This window comes from Ruditapes philippinarum, unplaced genomic scaffold, assembly GCF_026571515.1.
Source record: "Ruditapes philippinarum isolate M1 unplaced genomic scaffold, ASM2657151v2 ctg2744_1_1_1_1, whole genome shotgun sequence".
Taxonomy (NCBI): Eukaryota; Metazoa; Mollusca; class Bivalvia; order Venerida; family Veneridae; genus Ruditapes; species Ruditapes philippinarum.
The window spans coordinates 34,848-58,365 of NW_026859583.1; the positions used below are offsets into that span (position 1 = coordinate 34,848).

General features: G+C 30.9%; 1 protein-coding gene and 1 long non-coding RNA gene across 2 annotated transcripts; one reads left to right on the forward strand and one right to left on the reverse strand.

Moving 5' to 3' along the window:
- Nucleotides 1-8,625: 8,625 nt before the first annotated feature.
- On the reverse strand, nucleotides 8,626-11,814 carry LOC132757154 (uncharacterized). The gene is made up of 3 exons (XR_009629411.1): nucleotides 11,659-11,814; nucleotides 9,528-9,753; nucleotides 8,626-8,796 (listed from the first exon to the last, which is right to left on the reverse strand). It is a non-coding gene; the product is annotated as an uncharacterized LOC132757154 (long non-coding RNA).
- A 6,512-nt stretch (nucleotides 11,815-18,326) lies between these two features.
- Nucleotides 18,327-21,236, forward strand: LOC132757145 (uncharacterized). The gene is made up of 2 exons (XM_060748338.1): nucleotides 18,327-19,721; nucleotides 20,100-21,236. The coding sequence occupies exons 1-2, from the start codon at nucleotides 18,968-18,970 to the stop codon at nucleotides 20,381-20,383; spliced, it is 1,038 nt and encodes a 345-aa protein (XP_060604321.1). The 5' UTR covers nucleotides 18,327-18,967; the 3' UTR covers nucleotides 20,384-21,236.
- Nucleotides 21,237-23,518: the final 2,282 nt, after the last annotated feature.

Genomic DNA, 23,518 nt, shown 5'->3' on the forward strand with positions numbered 1-23,518 from the left:
GTCTAACCTTGTAAACAAACACCAATCCTTTCTTTATAGAGTAACGTCGTGTTAGTTATAAGTTTTCCCTAAATATACTTTCATCATTTTAAGGTCTTCCTCCAACAGTTAAGCTAGAAACTTGCGACCTGATCTTTACACACCTACTATATTGTTCATAAAATTAAAAAAAATCCATTATGATGTCTTTTTTTTGCACGTGTACAGGTTTGGTCTTGTCAGACAGAGCCGGTCAAGTGAAGCACGTGTTAAGAATCTACGTGCAGAAAAAGAAAACAATAAAATTGTAAAAAAGAATTAAATGCTCTTTTTTCATAGTAAACTAAATACAAATGCGATATAATTGACAGCCTAGAATCAACATAATCCAAATCTAGACAAATTTTAGATTTATTTATTTCATAATTTTTCGAAGCGGTTCTTTTGACAGTAGAATAAGTTCATAATAATGATGAAGGTGGACGCATGAACTGTACTTCTATAAACTTTAAGAATTATTCCATAGATTAAAATATATAATCTATAATATGTTAAGCGCACCATAATTTTTGCAGAATTAAACAAACACTTCTTCAAAAATTTATTAAAAAAAAAAAAATTATAAAAAAAAATGTGTCCGTTAAAAACGCGATGGATACTTAAAAAAACATGCACCGTATAGAAAATGTATCAATTTACGACGTACTCGTATATAGTCAAGCGGTGTGTTTTCATTTTAATTTTAGCTACCGTGACAGTTTTCTTTTTATTCTTTTTGTTTAAATTTGTCTGGCGTTTAACATTTTTCTGATAACACGAGTGTTTCAAGTTGAATGGCAATCCCACAAACTGTTCTTTTTTGAAATAGTAATAAAAATGCCACATGAGCAATTTGTTTATTCAAGTTAATGGTAAGATCCGAGTTTGATTTGAACATATTAGACATATTTATACATAATACAAATTCAAGCTCTACCTTCGGAAGTTAACTGGAAGTGGAATGGGGGCGGGGGGGGGGGGGGGTTAAGACGTACCGCCAGTTTGAAATGCTTATGTATAAACCTTACACGAAAGGGGCGTTTAGTGGGGATTTCAAATAGTCATATGTTTAACCGGAAACCAACATATCTTTTCAACACATTTCGGTGTTTTATATTAAGTAAGACCATTGTGAGTATGTGTGTTCACGTGGAAATGGCTGCACAAGATCTGGTACCTTGCAATTTAGTCTTGAACTTTAAAGGCACATTATGCCTCAGAAATTCACATTTGTTTTTCATTCTTTAGAAATGTGATCAAAAGAGTTTAAATAATGGATTAAGAGCATGTTAAATGTTTCACAACGGAAGAAAGTAGCGCTGCATGTGTAATAATACGTCGTAAAGGTAGCAATATGTAAACAAAGTACATGTAGTATTTTGACTTCCATACAAAATACTTATTCACTATAATTGTTAAAGGAGCAAACAAAAGTGTATGTATATGCACAGGAAATTGACATTTTATAGGCAAAAAATAAAAAAATAACGGCAAATAAACCCCTTATATTTATAGTATAGAGGGGTATATTTGTCGTTATTTTTTAATTATTTGCTTATATTTTTCAATTATTGATAGAATGTCAATCTCCTGTGATAAAAGGCACATTTTCCACACTTTCTTATTTCAAATATTGATAGAAAACGATAGAAATTGTATAATTTAGACATTCCCATGAAACGTTGATTGATAAATCATATTAATATAGTTTAAAGTGACTTATAATATACATTTTTATGATGAATAAGAAAACACGTATTTTTTCTTGAACAATTTATTAACTACTATATGAATAATATATTATTATATATCGGATCATGTATCACACACTTGCAAACAACCTTTATGTATAGATCTTTCGGTTTGGTATTATGTCTGATACTAAATAAAATACTTTCAACTTAATTATTCATTGTATTACGAACCTTCCATTACAAACCAAGTCACGTGATGCACTGTCATGTAGAAGTGGAAATCTTACAACATTTAACCGATTTTATATGTTGGTTCAGTTACACATATAGGGGGAATAAAACTTATCACGCAGCTCTTTCTGTTGTAAACAAAGTTTCTTCCCTTGTTTAGCTTACTTTCATGAAAATTTAATACAAAAACAGTTCAACTTTTCGCTTCGTAGCCGAAAAACGATGATCTGATTTTATTGAGATTGGGTAATTGGTCAATGAGTAACTTTTCAGGTAATTGGCCAATGAGTAACTTCCCGGAAACTATAATAGAAACCAAAACTAAAAAAAAATGTCAGAATAAAAAACAAAAACAAAAAAACATTTCTGAGGCATAATGGGCCTTTAAAAATTCATAGAATTGTACGTAGCCCCCGAGTATAAATCAGATTGCCGAGTGTTTTGGTGTTCTTTCTCTTTTGTATCATAGTCAAACATAAAAACACGTTCCCTGTTGTCACAATTTTAAACCCCGGGAAAAAGTAACCAATGATCGAGCATCTAAATATGATATTTCTGCCGCTTTCCCTTTCTCTGCTGTCACAATATGTAAACCCCAGCAAAAATGAGCCAATCAACGGGCATGATCTGGAGTGCGGGTAACTGATACCTGGACTCCAGTTACCGCACTGTGCATGTATATGTATACGATTTAACTCTGACACTTTTTCAACAGAAAGGTCCCCAAACTATGATACAACATAATAATTTTGCATGATTTATTTTACTCTAAGACGTCTATAGTAAGTGCAAATACACATACAGTGGACAATATCTTCGATATCATGAATATTACAATTGAAACATGAATCTGCTTTTAAAGATAACATGCGTGTGGATAAGTTATCTAGATGCATATGTTGTCAGATCCCTAGTGAAAAAGAATATTTATTATAATATTAATTATCACTCAGCGGCGGCCTAGTGGTTAAGATATCTGGCTCTCAACCCAGGGATCATGCGTTCAAGCCCTAATTATTGCGTCACGACCATGTTTCTTCATATGACACCAGTACTGGTAGGTTCCAGACAGCGGACTGGAAAGTAATTAATTTCAGTATAAGCTGCAAGAATTTGTTTCGAGCTTAAAGGCACATTATGTGTCAGAAATGCTATAATTTTTATTTCTCAACATTTTTAATATTTGGTGTCTTGATACAAGTTCCACAAAAAAATACTTATTTTCCATATAAATGAACTATCTTTGCATATTTTGCTTTGCTGGCAATTGATAATGAATTAGTATTTTGTATGGAAGTCAAAATACTATTTGTTTACATTTTGCTACCTTTACGAAACATTACTGCACATTCAGCCCTACTTTCAGCCCTACTTTCTTCAGCTGTTAATTATTTTACATGTTCTAAATCCATTATTAAAACATTATTTAACATGGTGTAACATTTCTAAAGAATTTAATAAAAGATTTCTGAGGCATGATGTGCCTTTAAGTAAATTATTATGATTTAACGAATTATCACTCATTTATCCCTTAACCTGCTAGTTGAATCGAAAGTGGTCAGTCTCAAGTTGTTATCTGTAAGAAGCCATGCTGGAACAGAGAGTGACCAACCTTTGATGTCTGTATGAAGCCAGACCAACCTTCACACTCACGGAAATTAACCTTGGTTCAAGGTTACAAAGAAATCCTCTACGCTCAAACTCAGAACACAGGCATATTATTGGTCAAAACTGCTATACAATGTACACTGACCAATGAAAATCCTGAGATTTTGGGCAGAACTCGGAAAAAAAGTTTTATAATCATTAGGCCAGGTTCTGTACGATTCAATTAATCGAATTTTGAAATCGAAATCTCCCTCAGTTTTCAAATGGACTGTTCCAAATTTAAATGCAGGGTGATACAAAATCTACAAATTCAGCAGATCAAGTATTCAACACAAAGGTAGGTTAAGCATATTAAATTATTGACCCCTGCACCAACATTTAAGGAATTTAAAATATTTGATCGACCTGATGGGGGAAAAAAGATAAATTATGGTGTAAAGTATTAAATGGAGAAATATTTAGTCAAACATTGTATTGCTAGAGATAACGTTCTAAAAATATGTCAAATTTTCTTTCTGACAGGTTTTTACACTTTGTTATGATAGAGTGAAGTGACTTAACGTAAAGTTACTGGCTAGAAATTAATTAACTCTTATTGCTCCTTCGAGACGCGCATGACGTCACATCGTCTGCGTCAAATAATGATCGTGGTGGCATGGAGAGCATTTGTGTCCATCTTAATGAATATTTGACGTTTATTTGTACTCCTGGTATAAGTCAATGTCAAAGGCAGAGGCAGATCGAAATGAATGAATGTCAAAACAGTATAGCCTGAAATTACGAGTACAGAAATTTAGGTTACTGCAAGGCGTTAATACTCACAAGGCGTTAGGCCGTGTCTACACCTATTCAAGTTTCTTACATGTCACATTTAGATAAGCTAAATAAATGGCCCTTTCAACATTTTTTCAGGCACAATTTTTACTGAAATGTCTCATTAAGATAGCCCAGGATTTATACCTTTGTCTTTGCAAGACTATCATGTTTCTGTAAAATATGTGAAAAAAGCGGGAAAATGATGCAATTAGCTAAAACAGAATGGAGTAAATGAAATGCGTTCATTCTTTTTTAAAATTGAAAAAATGTGACAAAATTTATTTTGATGCAAATTCTTTATTTGATGAAAGTTATTCACTAAATGAACAAGATCATTTTAAATCCATTTTGACTCTACTTGAAAAAGAGCTCTTTTTTATTTTTTTACAATGTAATTATTTTTATTCATTTATTTTTTTTTTGCTCTTCTGTGTATCAGCGTATTGATTTGTTCCTTTGACAAAGACATTGTAATCATTTACTGAAATTCAAAGGGCATGTACCAAAAAGTCAGAAAATAATAAAAATAACAGCACTATCAAACCTTCGGGCACATGTTTTGTGTCAAACCGTTGTTATCAGTGTCTTGACAGCCAAAAACTTGTAGAAAAATAGAACGTGTTCTAACTTTCTTGCAAGGAATTATCTTCTTGGATGTCACATAATTTCTCTTTAAAACTCATTCAAGTAGGGTGTCTACACTATCCAATACAAGAGAATATGATACTTGCATTCAAGACTTGGATAGGTGTAGACGGCCCCTAACGCCGCGTCTACAACTATCCAAGTCTTGAATGCAAGTATCATATTCTCTTGTATTGGATAGGGTAGACACCCTACTTGAATGAGTTTTAAAGAGAAATTATGTGACATTCAAGAAGATAATTCCTTGCAAGAAAGTTAGAACACGTTCTATTTTTCTACAAGTTTTTGGCTGTCAAGACACTGATAACACCGGTTTGACACAAAACATGTGCCCAGAAGGTGTGACAGTGTTGTTTTTTTAAATTATTTTCTGACTTTTTTGTTACTGATTCAGTGTTCATGGTCTGTAAATTTTAATAAATGTATAAAATATCTTGGTCAGAGGATCATATCAATAAATTGATACACAGAAGAGCAAAAAAAAAAAGTTTTTCAAGTAGTCAAAATAGATTTTAAATGATCTTGTTCATTTAGTGAGTAACTTTCATCAAATAAAGAATTTGCATCAATTTATCAGCTCAAAAAATATTTTTCTCACATTTTCCATTATTTTAAAAGAATGTACACATTTCAATTTCATTTACTCCATTGTTTTTAGCTAATTGCATCATTTTCCCGCTTTTTTATTCACATATTTTACAGAAACATGATAGTATTGCAAAGACAAAGGTATAAATCCTGGGCAATCTTAATTAGACATTCCAGTAAAAATTGTGCCTGATAAAATATTGAAAGGGCCATTTATTTAGCTTATCTAAATGTGAAATGTAAGAAACTTGAATAGGTGTAGACACGGCCTAATAATGTTAGTTATTTTACAATCGGATATTGTTGCACTGTACCAAAAATAACCAAGAGCCTTCAGCATTTGTTTTAAATTTGATCTTAACAACAATTTGCCCCATCATTATGCATGCATGTGAGAGTCATGCATATCCTTTGACAATTTATAAATAATTTACAATTGGACGTAATTTTAAATAAAAAAAATGAATTTAAAACACATATTGAGGAAATACGGAGTGACAGAGTATCACAATCTTACATTAAAATAACGATTTTACATGAAATATATTTCGTGAAGAAATAACCCTTGACGAATCAACTTGACAACTTACATTGATAACCTTTTCATAGTTAAGCTAACGTTAATCAATTATCTTGTAAAATGATAAATTACAGCGATCGTTATCGGGAAAACACAGCAATAAAAGAAAAAAATTAAAGAAATAAAAAACCGAAAAAATGCGAGATAGTGGAAAAAGAAAAAGAAATTGTCATTCAAAATAATGTTAATGAAACAAAAGGTAATCAAATATCTAGTGATAGATGTAGCTTTGCAAATTAAGAGGTTCATATTTATTTGTTAAATAAAACAACGTTTCTCTGAACCGGTTTCAATTTGAAATTAATTACTTGTTGTTGTTGTTGTTGCTTTTGTAGTTATTGTTGTGTTTTTGCTGTTATTTTGCTTCGTTGATAAGCTTACTTTTTCTTTGTCTTTATTAGTTTGTTTAGATGTGTTGGTTTTTGTTTGGTTGTTCTCGTTCGTATGTTCATTTGTTCCATTCAAATATCCAAAAACAAAAACGCATTTACAAAAAGCACATCTCTGCATTTTTTTAGTTTTTTTACCCCTCAGTTGTTTACACGTTATCAAAGTGCTAAATTGTAAACCATCGTGTAGCCAATTCATTTCAGCTTATTTGGATACCAAATGTGCCAATATTTTGCTTAAATAAGTATACAAGATTTCCCTGTATTCAAGTGCACACTTTCTGTTGCAAATGAGTATGTATAATTTCATTTTGTTTAGTTCCGCCCATTGTTTCGTCTTTAAGGGCACACACTTCTTACTTGGGGGCCATACGCCGCGTTTCTTGGAATGGCACGAAAGTGTCACATAAAAGGTTCCATGATAACATATCTACGGATGCTTCTTAATTATAATTTTCACCATTCTCGTGTTTAAATGTTGAATTCTGCTTAGCCCGGTGCTAAGGGGCGTGGACGGCTAGCACCGTCCATAAATAGGCTGAATCAAACCAATGCAGGAATCAATATTAATATTTCAGTATTATGCAAACACTGTTCTTGACTGGACAGCTTTTTTAGAGATAGCATCTCTACTCCAAACAAATCAAATAAACTTTGCGAACAATCAATGTAAGAGTGTATGCATATATATTCAATCTTTCACGACTATTGACTAACCTTCCAAAATGCCTGGATGATTCATACAGATAACCTCATATAAAACAAATACAAAATCCCTGACGGGAATACATAATATAGATATTTCAAACTTAGAGTGTGCATACATAGATTCTATTACAATCGATCAATCTGTCTAAAGTTCAGATCTTCTTGTAGATCTGATCACCGCCTTCTTGCCGATTCGGATTTTCCGATAAGGCTATTTTTAGCAAACCGTACAGAAAATTATTTTATGTCATCTGTGCAGTCAAACAAATCATCAGTATTGTACGGAAGCGTCCTGGTACCAATTTAACATGTTCTATAAAAAAAGATAACTCCTACGTAGGACTTTGTAACTCCTACTTTGGACTTTATAACTCCTACGTAGGAGATAAAAAAGCCTAATTAAGAGTTTATAACTCCTACGTAGGACTTTGTATATCCTACGTAGGAGATAAACAAACCTAATTAGGAGTTTTAAAGTCCTACGTAGGAGTTATAAAGTCCTACGTAGGACTAATAAAGTCCTAATTAGGCCTTTTTATCTCCTACGTAGTTCATGAACGAGAAAGCGGTCACTGATTGGCTGATCGAAAGGTCACAAGAGGATGACCTCCTATCGGTCACCTTCAGATGTAAATGAAAACATAAAATCTATCTTAATTCAGATTGACAGTTGATCGTCTTTATAATCAGGCAAAATAAAATATCATGTTTTAAAGTGAATTGGTATGTAATGATAGATCTTTAATACCATAAATGATTATGATGATTGTATTCAGTATCATATGTGTTGTTGGTATGTCTAGGATACATGATCCGATATGACACATAGATCTACTGCATATCAGACTGGCGTTTCCGTTAGTTTTACCCATGCCGGAAATTCCATCGGGCATGAGGGGTGCCACATGAGTCCATGCCATACAATGTCACTCTTAGGATGACGTTATTTTACTGTTATGAATGAAGTTGTAATTTCATACGCTGTTGCAAGCCTCGTTACCGCCCAATGGGCGTGTCCTGTCGGAACGAATATTCCGATCCGATCCGAACCGCAACATATGACAGATTTTATTAATATAGTAAGAAGATAAATTGGTCTAGAACAAAATATTAATAACCATAATAAATATGTTCATACTAAATCTCTTTAGAACTCTATCAACATTCTGTTTTCCAGAAATATTTCATAAGAATATCCAAATGATATATTTCTATTGTCTTTTGGCTATTGTCTCTATCGGTAGAGTACATTTGAAATACTTATGAATAAATATGACCATTGTAGACCAATGTACTTTAAGATCACTTAGTGCGAATTGAAACAAAGGAATGCAAGCATAAACAAAAATAAAACAATATAACATATTTTAATATACATGTATATAAACATGAATTATATATCAGTGCATTAAATGACTTGGAAATAACATTTACAGAGCAACAATTTACAATTGTCATCAGTATATTTCACTCTCATGTTTTTGTGTAAACAACAGGCAATGTGTGGCATCTCTCTTACCTACAAATATAAAATGATTATTATATCATTGTTGCTATTTAGTAATATTTACTTTGTTATCAACATATGTGATATGGAATGAGCGTAAGTTCAATCCTGAATTCATTGAACGAGTTGAATGAAATTATATTATGCGAGCTTCTGGCGAGCAAAATATTATTTCATTCGACGAGTTCAATAAATTTAGTAAATGAACCTACACGAATATAATATTCTATTTATCACATACCCCCACCCCCCAAAAAAGACCGTTTAGGATGAAAAAAAAACCATTCTTTCACTGAAAGACCTATAGAGTAACGCTAACATGTAGCGTTAATATTCGAATAAATTTCCGACAATTTAATTATCGATTTCATTAAAAAAATGTACAATGTATGAACTGCCCGCATACAGATAATAAAATGGAATCCATGGTCTTAAAGAATTTTGTCAACAGAATTTGAAGATAAGTTAATTCATGCATTAACACTAGCATTACCGCAAACGTCGGTCATTGAAATTAACCATTCTTTAATTGCAACACGTAATTAAATTCGGGACGGTGTGACGCTGCTTAAGCAATTACTAATATCACATTTTGTCATGATTATTCTAGTCATTTGTTTTAACTATTAACTGTTGATTTCGTAGCTTATTCTCAAAACAAAATAGTTTCTGTTCTGCATGAAAACTTACTTAAAAACTTATAAAATCAAATTAATACAATAGGAAACACCTCTTATACTTACCACTATTTACCAGTACATTGGACGTCTCATGTGATGGAAGAATGGGCCTCTCATAAATGGCATAGGCGGTCTCATATGATAGTAGTTGTCGGGTCCGTTATAGTCAGGTCTGTCATAATCAGGCCTGTCCGAACCATCACCATAGTAATAACCATACTGACCGCTGACCACACCCAGGATCACTGCGATAACAAGAGCGACAAGAATTCGGGAAAACATAGCTCCTCTGAAAATATAAGGAAAGGTTTAATATGATTATAAAAATGTTATGATATGCGCCGCACTGAAGGGCCTCATCCAAGCTCCCAATCTCCACGCAGTGATCTCCCCTTAATTCTTCGGCGTAGATCTCTGCCACCAAGGTCCCAATATATCAGAATTTCTGATATAGACTCTACTATATTTTTTCAAAAATTGTTTTATCTACTGCTTTTATCTATCAGATACCGTAAGTTTTCTCTCATTTATTTAAGAATGTTTATGAATATATAATATGAATATTTAGAAATAATTTTAAAAATTATGAGATTATTTTCTACCGAGACGATATTTTGATATTTTATATTTTTTAGCTTTTGAATTTATTTTTTGTTATTTTGTATACTTTCGATAATTTTTTGATAAACTATATCGAACGTAGACACTAAAAGTTAAAAATAAAACAGAAAGAGAAAAATAACGTTAGATTTTCTTTTGTAACGGTCGATATTTTACATTTGAATTTCGACGTTACGTCATGTGACTTTCATCATCATGTGACGTCTTTGAAGGCAGTGATTACAATTCTGCCAAGGGAGGAAATCACTGTGAGGAGATTGCCTAGCTCCGGACTTGATGCAAGTACGGCCAAAGTAGATAGACTGTGTCTAAGGGCTTAATCTCATGTTGTACGAACTTGTTGCCCAACTAATTTTTTTTTGTTATATAATCATCTTTTGTATAATATTTGACATTTTTTTGATGGAAAAATATGTTTTAACTAAACTAAACTAAAATAAAAACTGTCTTTAATGCACAATTTAGCGGGGATTAGAACTACTTTCTGAATTTCCCAGAAGAGTGAAGGTTTTACGACTTAAAACCTATTATTTGGGCGATGGCAACAAATAAATGTAGCATATTTAAAGTACATTGTATTTCATTCCAGAATTTCAGTTTTTATCGAACACCGTAATATTTGCAATGTGTCCTTTTGAAAATGTCGATATGGCAGACTATTATAGTTTTATAATTCATTACACTCATATGTTTTTTAAATTTAATATTTTTGCATATCAGACAGGATTATCTACCGTTTCAGCGGTGCCATAAACCCCCCATGTAAGACAAGTCCCGTGCTTTAAATGACGTCATTGCCGCGCGCCTTTATGAATGAATAGCGTTCTAAGGATGACGTCATTTTACTGTTATGAATGAAGTTTGAACGTTCATACGCTACTATAAGGAAAAAGTGCGTAATGAAAATATCAGTTTTCGTAATTTCTGTTCCGAAAATAAATGACATTTAATATGCCAGTAAAAGAATTTAACACTGGCTCGGCAGAGCCTCGTTACCGCCATAAATAGTTACCCTCGAGCTAGATATTCCGGTCTGTACCGGCAGCCGATGTAAGATTCTTATAGTGAAAGACGCGGTCAACCATAGGCGCGTCAATGAAAAATACCATTTTCTCTTTAAACGGTCTTTATTTTTGGTATGTGATGAATAGAATATTTAATTCGTACAAAAATTCATTACTGAATTTATTTAACTCGTTGAATGAAATAATACCACGCTCGCCAGAGGCTCGCATAAGGTCTAATATAATTTTATTCAACTCGTTCAATAAATTCAGTATTGAACTTACAATCATTCAATATTCCCTATATATATTTTAACAACTTAATCATACCATTTTGAAATGGCAATCATTTTCTAAACTGAAAAGCAATAATTTAATTCTCATTGCATAAATAGAACAATAGTAGGTACTTAAATTCAATAAAATACTAATTTTCTTTCTGCAAAAATATAGCATTGGAGAAAAATATGTAAAATATATCATTTAGTTTCACATTTGCATAATAAGCAATGAAACAGGTATATCCAATAGTAAACGTTTTGACACTTTATAGAAACAAAAAATAATACCTGTGACGACGTAAATATTTAGTCCAAGGAAAGAAACACAAAGTAATTCTGAAGAATGAACTAACAATTTTTTGCTTCTTATATTAAAACTAAACGATCAATCATGAAAGTTTTTGTATTAAAATGTCAACTCTGACATGAGCAAAAACAACGCCTTATTTAGCTCGACTATTCAAAAGGAAAATGTTGTTGAAGTGGTCGTTGTCCTAAGCTAAATGTAGTGCAGAATTTACAGGCATTTTATGTCTCAGAAACAAATATATTTTACATTGTATTTTTTTAAAAAGGGAAAACATGTATTTTATAATGTTTAAAAAAATGGTTTTTAAGAATGCTAGACAACATCAACAATAATAGTAGCAGTGATAAATAAAAACACACCCACAAAACAACAACAACAATAATTATAGTAATAATAATAATGATGATAATAATTATAACAATAAAAATAATGATATGTATTTTAAAATGTTTAAATAATGGTTTTGGAGAATATTAGACATCATCAACAATAATAATAATATCAATGATGAATAAAAACACACCCACAAAACAACAACAACAACAAAACAACAACAACAATAATAATAATAATGATAATAATAATAATAATAATTATAATAATTAGAAAAATGATAATAAAAATAATAATAAAAAAAAATAATAATAAAATAATGATAATAATAAAATAATAATAATAATAATAATAGAACAATAATAATAATAATATAATAATAATAATAATAATAATGATAAAATAATAATAATAGTAATAATAATTTTAACAATAAGAACAATGATAAAACAAACAATAATAATAATAACAAGAGCTGTCCGTAAGACAGCGCGCTCGACTTTTTTATTGCTTGCCAATAAAAAAAGTTTTTGCAGTAATACAAAACATTGACAGTTAAGGGCCATAATTCAAATAAAATCTTTGACAGAATTACCTTCTCCTGGACATGTTTGGGAATCATGATTGTAAACAAGTATTCCAACTTTCAAATTAATATCTCAAACAGTTCAGTCAAAAAGTGGACTGGTACTAAAAACTTAACCAAGATTCTAAGTCGATAAAAGGCCTTAATTTTTAAAACAAATCCTTGACAGAGTTACCTTCTCTTGCGTACAGATGGGGGTAATGATGTGAAATAGCATTAAAAGTTTCAAAGCAATATCTCAAAGGGTTAAGGCAATAAGTGGATTTTTACCCATATTCAATGTATTTTCTAAGTCAAAAAGGGGCATAATTCTGTCAAAAACCTTGACAGAGTTATGTCCTCTTGTCTGTTGATGAAGGTCGTGATGGTAAACAAGTATGGTCAGTTTCAAAGCAATACCTCCAATGGTTTTGAAATAAAGTGAGGTGGTACAAAAAACTTAACCAAGCTCAATACACTTTCTAAGTCAAAAAAGGGCCATAATTCTGTCAAAAACCTTGACAGAGTTATGTACTCTTGTCTGTAGATGGAGGTTATGATGGTGAACAAGTATGGTAAGTTTCAAAGCCATACTTGTAATACTTCTGAAATAAAGTGGGGTGGTACGAAAAACTTAACCAAGGTGTGACGCCAACGCCGACGCCGACGCCGGGGCGAGTAGGATAGCTCCCCTTTTCATAGAAAAGTCGAGCTAATAATAAAAATAATTATAATAATAATAATAATAATAATAATAATAATAATAATAATAATAATAATAATAATAATAATAATAAAAATAATAATAATAATAATAATTATGATGATTATAACAATAATAATAATGATAAAACAAATACACAAACAATTGAATGTTAAAGGCTCATTATTCCCCAGAAACAAATTTTTTTTTTTAAACATTTTAATTATCTTTAAGAGTACAATATGTTAGATGCTGTTTCCCTTTAAAAAGAGCGCTTATTGTGAAATAGCAAAAAGTAAACAGGGTAGTATTTTGACTTTCATATAAAATACTAAATCACTACAATTATACTAATGGCTAAGAAAATGTGATTCATATAATTTGCCAACTTGTCACATTTTGGCATCTATAAAACTACACCAAAAATGAATTACTTTTGTGAAATAAAAACAAAAGCTTGTCTAAAGGCATAATGGGCCTTTAAGATAAACCTCTAGCTATATCAGGTGAGCGTTTCAGTCTTCAAATGTCTCTTCAAATTCATGAGGGTTTGTCATAATAAAAACTGGTCATGTTTTTTTCTTTGTAACTGTCAAATCATTGTTAAATTGTAAATGATATTTACCACGTATCAATAAAGACAGTATACCTATGTCGGATTTCGTCACAATTGCGGTTAACTAAGCGGTTATTTTATTGGTACAGTATCATGAAGTAATTTCCGCTTCAAAACAATATTATATAAAGTTGTCTGTAATAAATATATCAAAATGACATATATAGTTTTGTTAATAAGCTAGGGTTATGTAGTAATTACACTTTTTTGTTTTCTATTTTTAGAACTTTCATAGTTATGTAAAGAGTTGTTTCCTTATCACCCACCCCCTAGCATCGCCAAAAAACAATATATTAATTTGGCATTATCGTTCTGAAATAAAAAATTGTTTCATTTTGTACAATACAAAAAAATAGGTTAATATTTTAAAAAATCAACAACAATAAAAAAGCAACAACAACAATAATTTGGTTCTGTATTTCCAATTAGTTCAATTTTTAACCATATAAAAGATATGTGAAAATGACATTTTAAATAATTATGTACAATATTAAGAGTTTGCATTATTCGTACTTAATTCTTTCTTGATCATTAACGCGTCATTTTGTTGTCTTTTTTATCAATAGCAAATTGTATCATGTACAATGTAATTAAAATAATGATTAAAAATATAGAACAGAACAGAACAGAACAGAAATTTTATTTGAATCTAACTTGAACATTTACAGTTCATCGTTACATACAACAAATTTTACATGCACATAGTAATAATGTAAATAACATATTATAAACATGCAAACAACTGTACATATTTCATCAGATCATAACAAAGAATTTAATTCATTTGTTCTTAATTTAAAAGCATTTCTGCAAAACAGAGCCAATTTGTTTAAGACCTTTACATTTGTAGAATTCAACAATTGTGTGAGTTTGAGCATACTCGGGTGTCTATGATAATACCTAGGAATATACTGATTTCTAAGTAAAGCATACATTGGACATATTAAAATAAAATGGTATTCGTCTTCAATATCATTACATTGGCACAGTGTACATTTTCTATCGTTTCTATCTATATTTCTATGTCTACCAGTTTCAATATGTAGGTCATGTGAAGATAAACGTATTTTAGCTAAAATATTTCTTAAACTACGACATTTCATTTTATTTATATATTCGGACCTTTCAAAATCTGGCTTTAATTCTTTAAATAAAAACAAAGATGACTTTGAACAAATATCTTGTCTCCAATTATTTATATACATGTCAATAATTCTAGTACGAAAAATAGGAACAAACATATTAATATTTACCGAAGACGGATACATCCATACTTCGTGAAAACCAGTGTTTTGTAGTAAATCTCGGACTTTAGATGCCCAGTTCACAAAGTTACAATTTTCAGCTTCATATCTTAAAGTGTTCATTGTGCTTGATAAAATACAGTTATAATCCTTTTCAACATACAACTTTAGGAAATATTTAACAATTCTAACTTGTCTAACTACATATAATGGATATCTACCCAATTCACCATATAATGCAGAATTAGCAGTAGACATTTTAACATTGAGTATCCATTTCATGAATTTTCTATGTATTCGTTCAATATTTTCCGCTTTTTCAAACCCCCATACCTCACAAGAATAATTCAATATAGATGCAACATATGAATCGAATAAATTTAACATAATATTTACAGGAACTTCAATGCATTTTGTAATACTAAATAATGAGCCCATAGCTTTAAGAGCTTTATCAGCTAATGTTTTTGTTGCTGTCTTAAAAGATCCACATATAGTACAGACACAATCGACTTATAATGTACCAGCGACGTAAGTTATACGGTCAATAATTCAAACATTCCTCATTAAGTAATGCTATAACAATAAAAAGAAAATTATAATGAGTAAGACTTTACGGCGACTCGACATTAAATGTCGCACACATCATAGACTAATAAGAGGTAATAATTATGTGAATTAATTAGTGGCCGACAACCTATATTGGTGAATCATTATTTGTGTATACACATTTATTTTAGTTCTATTGCGTTGAAAGTTATAATCTTATTGAATCACTCATTTTGAATCATTATTTGTACGTGTTGCAGTTGTATTAGATGCCTCGTACTTTGTGGCAGTTATGTTATATTTTGCTGATCCTTCAATATAATTTATTCTATTATTTTACAGTCAAGGATTGAAAACCACCTAAGACGGTGCTAGGGGCGTAAGATATTGTACACATTAACGGCTCTTCACTATTCTATTATGTTTTTTAATTGCTCGCGGGACTTTTTTTTGGGAAACGTAAGAGAATATATATCACTAATTTGACATTACTAATTTAGAAAGCGCTATTTTTCATACATTTTCGGATACCCTTGGCCGAAACATTACTTGCCATTAATCAACCGTGAATATCCAACGATATTTGTCAAATTTACTTAAATGTTTTAAGAAATGATGAATAAAATTAAATGCATATGACATCCTTAATGCATTAGGAGCATATACGAACGGCCAGCTTCGAAGGTTAATTAGAAGTCCCAATTTATTGATTCGTTTGTCGTTTAACACACAAATAATTAGCCTGAACATCTGCTTACACATGCATGTTTATATCTATTATTCATGCATAAATGCTAAATAAGAAATTAAATGTATAGCGCAATAAAAGAACTGATCTTCATTGGCGTGTATACAATATACTGTTTGGTTTAACGGCACATCAACACAGTATAGGTCATATGGCGACGAAACAGGAAATATTATTTTGGCTAACCTCAGGTCTTACAAAACTTAAAGCAACTTCAGGGTCAAAGCCACCTCACCTGCTTGAGCTTAGAGATGCATAGACTTCAATAATTCAAACCTATTTAGTCCCCTCCTACTATCACGAAGGGCTGCAGGATGTTTTACATCTTCATTATCCCTCATGTACAGACTCAATCAAACCGAGTCTGCAATTTTCATGTAATTTTGTTGTGATTTATGCTTCCGAGGGATCACTTTGTTTCAAAACTTATATACGGTGGCTGCAATTCTCATGCATCAACCCGTAAAGGCAACCTCTAAGCCACAAGGGGCACACTGGTATATAATAATCAATGTTCTTTGAAATACTGATGAAAAATACATTATGTTAACAGTATTGACTCAGACTAAATGAATAGACCACTTTAGTCTGAAACCAAGAAGAAAACTAACCAAAACTTAGGTTTTTTTGTCATTTTTGAAAAAAGACCCTTCAATTAAATCGACATAAGAATCATTATTATATGTAACATGAACTCGAAAGTAGAAAAAATCGTTGTCTTACATTGAATATGGATATAAAGAGGATATTTAATGAGTGTTAGTTCAATACTGAATTTATTTAACGTGTTGAATAACATTATAGTATGCGAGGCTCTGGCGAGCATAATATTATTTTATTCTACGAGTTCAATACATGCAATAATGAACATACACGAATATAATATTCTATTTATTCCTCTATTTCTTTTAATTATTTATAATTCATATTATTTATTTATGAATAATTGAATATTTATTATTCAATCTCCATAAGAAACAACCCTGCTGTCCTCGGGGATTTCAGAAACTTATTCATATTGATAGGATTTATATTGATAAAATACACCAGCTTATGAATAAATTTGTTATAAAGGATATACTGCACTTAAAACCCAGACTGCTTTATGGCTGCGAACATTCACTTATATTTTAAATATATAAATAATATGCGTGTCAATAACACAAATGCCAAAAGAGGTGCATACTTTGACTTAATCAAAATATAAATATTGGTCAAGTACCACGCTTAAAAGTACTTTTCTGTTTGTGTCCAAAGTGTAATTTTCTACATGGTATATGTTTTTATCCTTTTATGTTTTTAAATAAGTTAGAGGGCAGTTTAGAAATTATAGAGATTTGTATCTACGGTTGTAATTAAAATCTGTGATAATATTACTTATACAATGAAAAAAAAAACCCTAATGTAGAAGAATATATTCTAAACAGAGTAAATAGGATTATTCAACAAGAAGTAAGAATAGCTATACATCCAATGTAACGTTAAATATTTTTGTATTTTTTACTCAAAAGGTTTAGATTCTATAGAATTCAAACTTTTCGAACAATTTCAAAATTTCATAACACAATGTATAAGCTAGGTACAATTATTCCTGATGGCATGAATTCCAAAATACTTTATTAATTTTGTAGATTATAATTCTTCATTTTAATATTTTTTTTTATAAAAATTGTATTTTCTATTTTTTGCTTAATACATGTATGACTTAAAACTAATTTCATGTCAATATGTAGTTTATGCTGGTTTTCTTATTTTACATTGCTTTTTACTGCATCTTCACCAGTGTTTCGTATCTTTTATAAAGATCCTACATATAATATTTATACGCCAAATTATGAATTACATTTTGACGTCGTTGTCCTTGACGTCATATGACGTTGACGTCATTTCCTGTAAACAAAGTATACCTGATGAAGACTTTTGAGTCGAAACGTTGTATATTTTTCAAATAAAATAATTACATTTTTAAATCGAAACTGGAGTTGATTTCTATATTCAAACTTACATAACACAATGGAGAAATATTCCTAGAATTCAAATTATTATATTGACAAAAAATCGAATTCTAACACGGCAAATTCAATGAAAACACATTTTTACAAGTGTTGAACAACTATGAAGATATTGGGGAATTTTCCGCAGAATTGAAAACCGCTGAGAATCCAATTGATTTTTGCCAAATATTGCCACATCTCTTCTATATTTGGAACGCTTTGGGAATAATATCTTTCGCGAGTGTTACGAACTAGTATTGACTTCTATCTGTTTGCCGTGAAGCAACTTAGTTAGACCCAGACAAGGAGAAGAATCGTTATTTGTCTTTCAGAAAGATAAAAAAATACAAGAATTCAGTATTTATAGTGAAAGCTGAAGACATGTTTGCGCCATAGTGAAAGACGGATTAAGAGCTTATTTAAATGAATTGAAGAATAATAATTTAAACACTGAATTGGAATTAAGCAACATTTATTCTGCAGATGATTTCGGAATAATTAAAAAATAGTGTAAATGTGAGACCAGATAATCACTATGAAGTCAAACGGTGTACCACAGGACATAAAATCTCTCCCAACTCTGATACAAATCAAAGCTGCCATTCCGACATATTTGTTCGAAACAAATTTACTTTTTTCATTATATTATGTCGTCAAGGATATAGCACTTATCATTGGATTATGCGCGTCACTTATGGTGTTAGAGTGGATTCTACCGGCAAGTTGCATGTGTATTGTATTGCCGATTTACTGGTATTTACAGGGTACAATGTTGATGGCCGTGTTTGTACTTGGTCATGATTGTGGTCATGGTTCTTTCTCAAAGTATGAAACGATAAATGACGTATTTGGAACAGTGCTACATTCAGTCGTCCTGACGCCATATTATCCATGGAAAATATCACATAGAAACCACCATAAACACACAGGGAATATTGACAAAGACGAAGTGTTCTATCCAGTAAGGAAAGAGCATGAAAACGGAAATAACTTCGCTTACCTTTTTGGACTTGGCTTTGGCTGGTTTGTTTACCTATGGAGAGGTTATCACCCAAGAAACGTTTGCCATTTAAACCCATTGGAACCCATGTTTAGTAACCATGTAACCGGATGTACGTTATCTATAGCGTCTTTGATTTGTTGGGTCGGTTGTCTTTACATCTACGCTTGCTCATTTGGATTGTGGGAATTGCTCAAATACTACTTCATACCGGAAATGGTATTTGCAAGTTGGTTGCTCATAGTAACATTCCTTCACCACATCGAAGAAAAAACTCCGTGGTATTCAGGTAATTTGTCGTCTGCTATTTAAATCTATTTTTGGAATAAAACTTTCTCGTAGTTTTAATATAGTTTTACATCATAGGTATTGTTTTTCTAAAGTGCAAGTTCAATATACTTCCGACGAGAAGGAAACAAAACAGACGTTGATACAATGCAGTAAAATATTGATCAATGTTATTTTGTAAATATAAGCGTGAAAAAAAAGATTAAACAAACATTTAATTGAACTAGACAGGAAATAACCTTTTCATACTTTATAAAAGACAAGATATATATAGATTGCCTTTTGTAAGACCGCATTATGTCTTCAGTTATTTTTGTCCAAATGTTTCTTTTTATTTTCATCATTCGATACTTTGACGTAATTATTCTTTGATTTGCAGACGACAATTGGAATTACGTGAAAGGTGCGTTGAGTTCGGTGGACCGAAATTACGGTTGGGCTCATGACGTCATACACAACATTGGAACCCATCAGATACATCATTTGTTCTCCAGAATTCCCCATTACAACTTAGAAGACGCCACACGTCACTTCCGGAAAAACTTTCCAGAACTTTCTCGAGTCAAAAACGATAAGATATTCCCAACTTTAGTGCGTATGTACAAAAAGTTCTCAAGTCAATTTCGAATAGGAAATGAAACAAAGGTTCACGTGTACACGTAATGTTAATTAATGCTTACTGTAGTAAATTTTATTGTTTGACTTAGTTTAGATTTAATCAAGTTTTCTTACCTTCTTTTCTTTTCCTTAATATTTTTATCTATTTCACTTTTTAAATAGTATTTTCGTAGGTAGAAAAATTATAATAAACAGTATATTGTAATTTATATTTTACATAAAATTCATGTCCATTAAGCAGTTTGTCGCTAGTGACAATTATTATATTCATTCGTTTGAATTTCATTTTTTTTGCACTGTTTCAATTTCTGTGATACTGTATTCAATAGTAATAAAAACAACATTATTAAAACGTCCCTATATATGTGTGTCAAACCATTTTGAAATTTAGTCTGCAGCACTGTATATTATTTGAAACAAAAAGTATGCTTCTGCTGATACTTCAAAGCTGGATCTTAATATTAAAATCATCTAGCTATATCTCTGTTTTGACAGTTTTTCTTAACCAATAAAACCAAATAAATCCCCTGATATCCAAATTCACCATATTGCTTATAGTATATACAGCTATATATCTGTTGCAAATATTGTTTGAGTCATTAAAAAAAGAAAATTTCCAAAATGCTTGTATGAAAGACATACTGCAGTTTAAGACCTCAAAAGGCAGATATGGTACTATAAAATATAATCTTGGAACTAATGACATAATAAAAAGGCATTAGAAGTAACACGCAATGATTGATTACACTGTAAGTAGCACATGGAGTTAAAAATGCTTTGAACAATCCTTTTATTAGACATGCAGTGAATATAAACGTCAACAACAATATATGTGACTTTTGTTGTGATGATTAAACAATCCATTCACTGTTCAGCGGAATAAAGTTCTTGCATATTACACCATTTGACTTTTGTAGGGTATAAAAGCTTATATTGATTCACCGTTCTTGCATATTATACCATTTGATTTGACTTTTGTAGCGTATAAAAGCTTATATTGATTCACCGTTCTTGCATATTACACCATTTGATTTGACTTTTGTAGCGTATAAAAGCTTATATTGATTCACCGTTCTTGCATATTACACCATTTGATTTGACTTTTGTAGCGTATAGAAGCTTATATTGATTCACCATTCTTGCATATTACACCATTTGATTTGACTTTTGTAGCGTATAAAAGCTTATATTGATTCACCGTTCGTCTAAGTTCTGGCTTCCAAAATTTAATATGCTTTATAAGCCGCTTTTAAAACATTTGTTCTATCGTCTGCTGCGCTAGACGTCCTGACATAGTTTCAAATCGGGTAAGCTAAAGACCTTAAGTTACATTCATTTGAGACAAATCCTACTACCTACCTACCAGGGGTAATAGCTGTAAAGTCGGTGAACTTGCGTAAGCATGAAACTTAGACTATAAAATGCAATTACTATTGTAAATACTTAAATAAGACTCTTTGACTTTGGGTTAACAATAATGATATATTATAATTGACTTTATAATGTCATTAAATGCTTTAATAGTTTGTACATTTTTTTTAACTATATATACAATATATGACTTGTAAAAACCAAGTAAGTGTAATCTGATTGCTTCTATAATTATGTGTTTTATATCTGTAAGCTTAAGGCGTGATGTGAATACTTTTTTCCGATGGAATTGTACCATTATGACTTTTTTATATTACAAAACTTTAATGTGAACATCGTCTGACATTTGTAGATCTTTTTAGGAGAATTAAGATAAGACATATTTTATTCCTATTTATTCCTATGAAAGGCACAACAAGCCTCAGAAACAAAAACACTCTTACTTCTTTAGTAAGTGCAAAAATGAATTTTATAATGTTTAAATAATGATTTTCAAGATTGTTAGATGCTTGTTACCTGAAGAATGTAGCGATAAATGTGAAATAATATACCGTAAAAGTAGCAAAATGTAAACAAAGTAGTTTTTTGACTTCCATAAAAATACTAATTTACTATAACTACACTTATTGCCAAACAGCAACTGATGACATAGATGGTTCAGATAATTGACAAATGAGTATCTTTTTGCAAATTCTTAGAGTACACGAAAGTTAAAAAGGTTTTGAAAAATGAAAATATTACCATTTCTGAGGCATAATGGACCTTAAAGCAGATATAATTTAATGCTGTTCCAAATGAAAATAATCTTTAAAGTTGCTTTTACACTATTTTTGTTATTCTCTTGCGGATTGTCGTGTAATTTAAATGCACCATTTTGTACAAAAAGCTTGTATTGTATGTTACTTATATCATTTGATACTTCTTTTAGCACTTGGAAGAATAATATTTAAATTCAAGAGCGTCATTGTGTGATATAATTGCTTTTATTAAAAGTACAAATAATATAAAAGAAGTTATTTTGTAAAAGTATACATGTATACAAATGTAGTTTGCACCAAGCAATCAATAATATAGTACAACATAATAGATGCGTTAGTGTGAGACAAATTGATGAGTTTAGGGCGGACTAGAATAAATTGCCTGCTGTATTTAATGATTAATTTAACTCACATAATCACATACACGGTTGGTCGGTAATATATCAAAAGGGAAGCAATCGTACTTAATTATTTCTTTGATTCTTATGACCTTAAAGTCAGTCAGCCTAGATTCTTTAGATTGGAGCTATTTTTGGGACACTCTATGAAACCTGTTGTTACTTTGTCATGAAATAAACTTGCCCAAAGATAAAATAAAGACATAAATAGTAGCAGTTTAAAGATAATTATTTGATTGAAAAATTGTTAAAAAACCATAAAAAAACAAAACCCCAAACAATTCGGTTGCTTCCTCTGAAATGGCGTTTGCAATTTAATGATTAAAAGTGTATTGCATGAAAAGCGGACTTGCATATTAGGAGCAGTAGTCAAGTTTTTGAAAAACGCACAAAAGAACTGTCAAGAACACTTATGTCATTAGGCAAATGACTAACTTCATTAAGGTATGGATAGGTACGTGCGAGTGTTTACTATTTAATGGCTATTCACACCAGCAGAAACAAACTGTTCTTCAACATACAACACCGATGCAAGGGCGATCTTTTCAAAGTCTGTTTCGAAAGCTTTTATATATTACCGGTATATCTAATTTTACATTTTAAGTTGAACCACTCATTTTAAGAATTGAGCGTTACCGATAAATTCTTAACGA

What these genes read in the sequence shown, in the direction of transcription:
- LOC132757145 (XM_060748338.1), top strand. Translation starts at nt 18,968, where the DNA reads ATGAAGTCAAACGGTGTACCACAGGACATAAAATCTCTCCCAACTCTG. An exon ending in AAAAACTCCGTGGTATTCAG is followed by an intron (nt 19,722 to 20,099) that starts GTAATTTGTCGT and finishes TTTGATTTGCAG; the next exon opens with ACGACAATTGGAATTACGTG.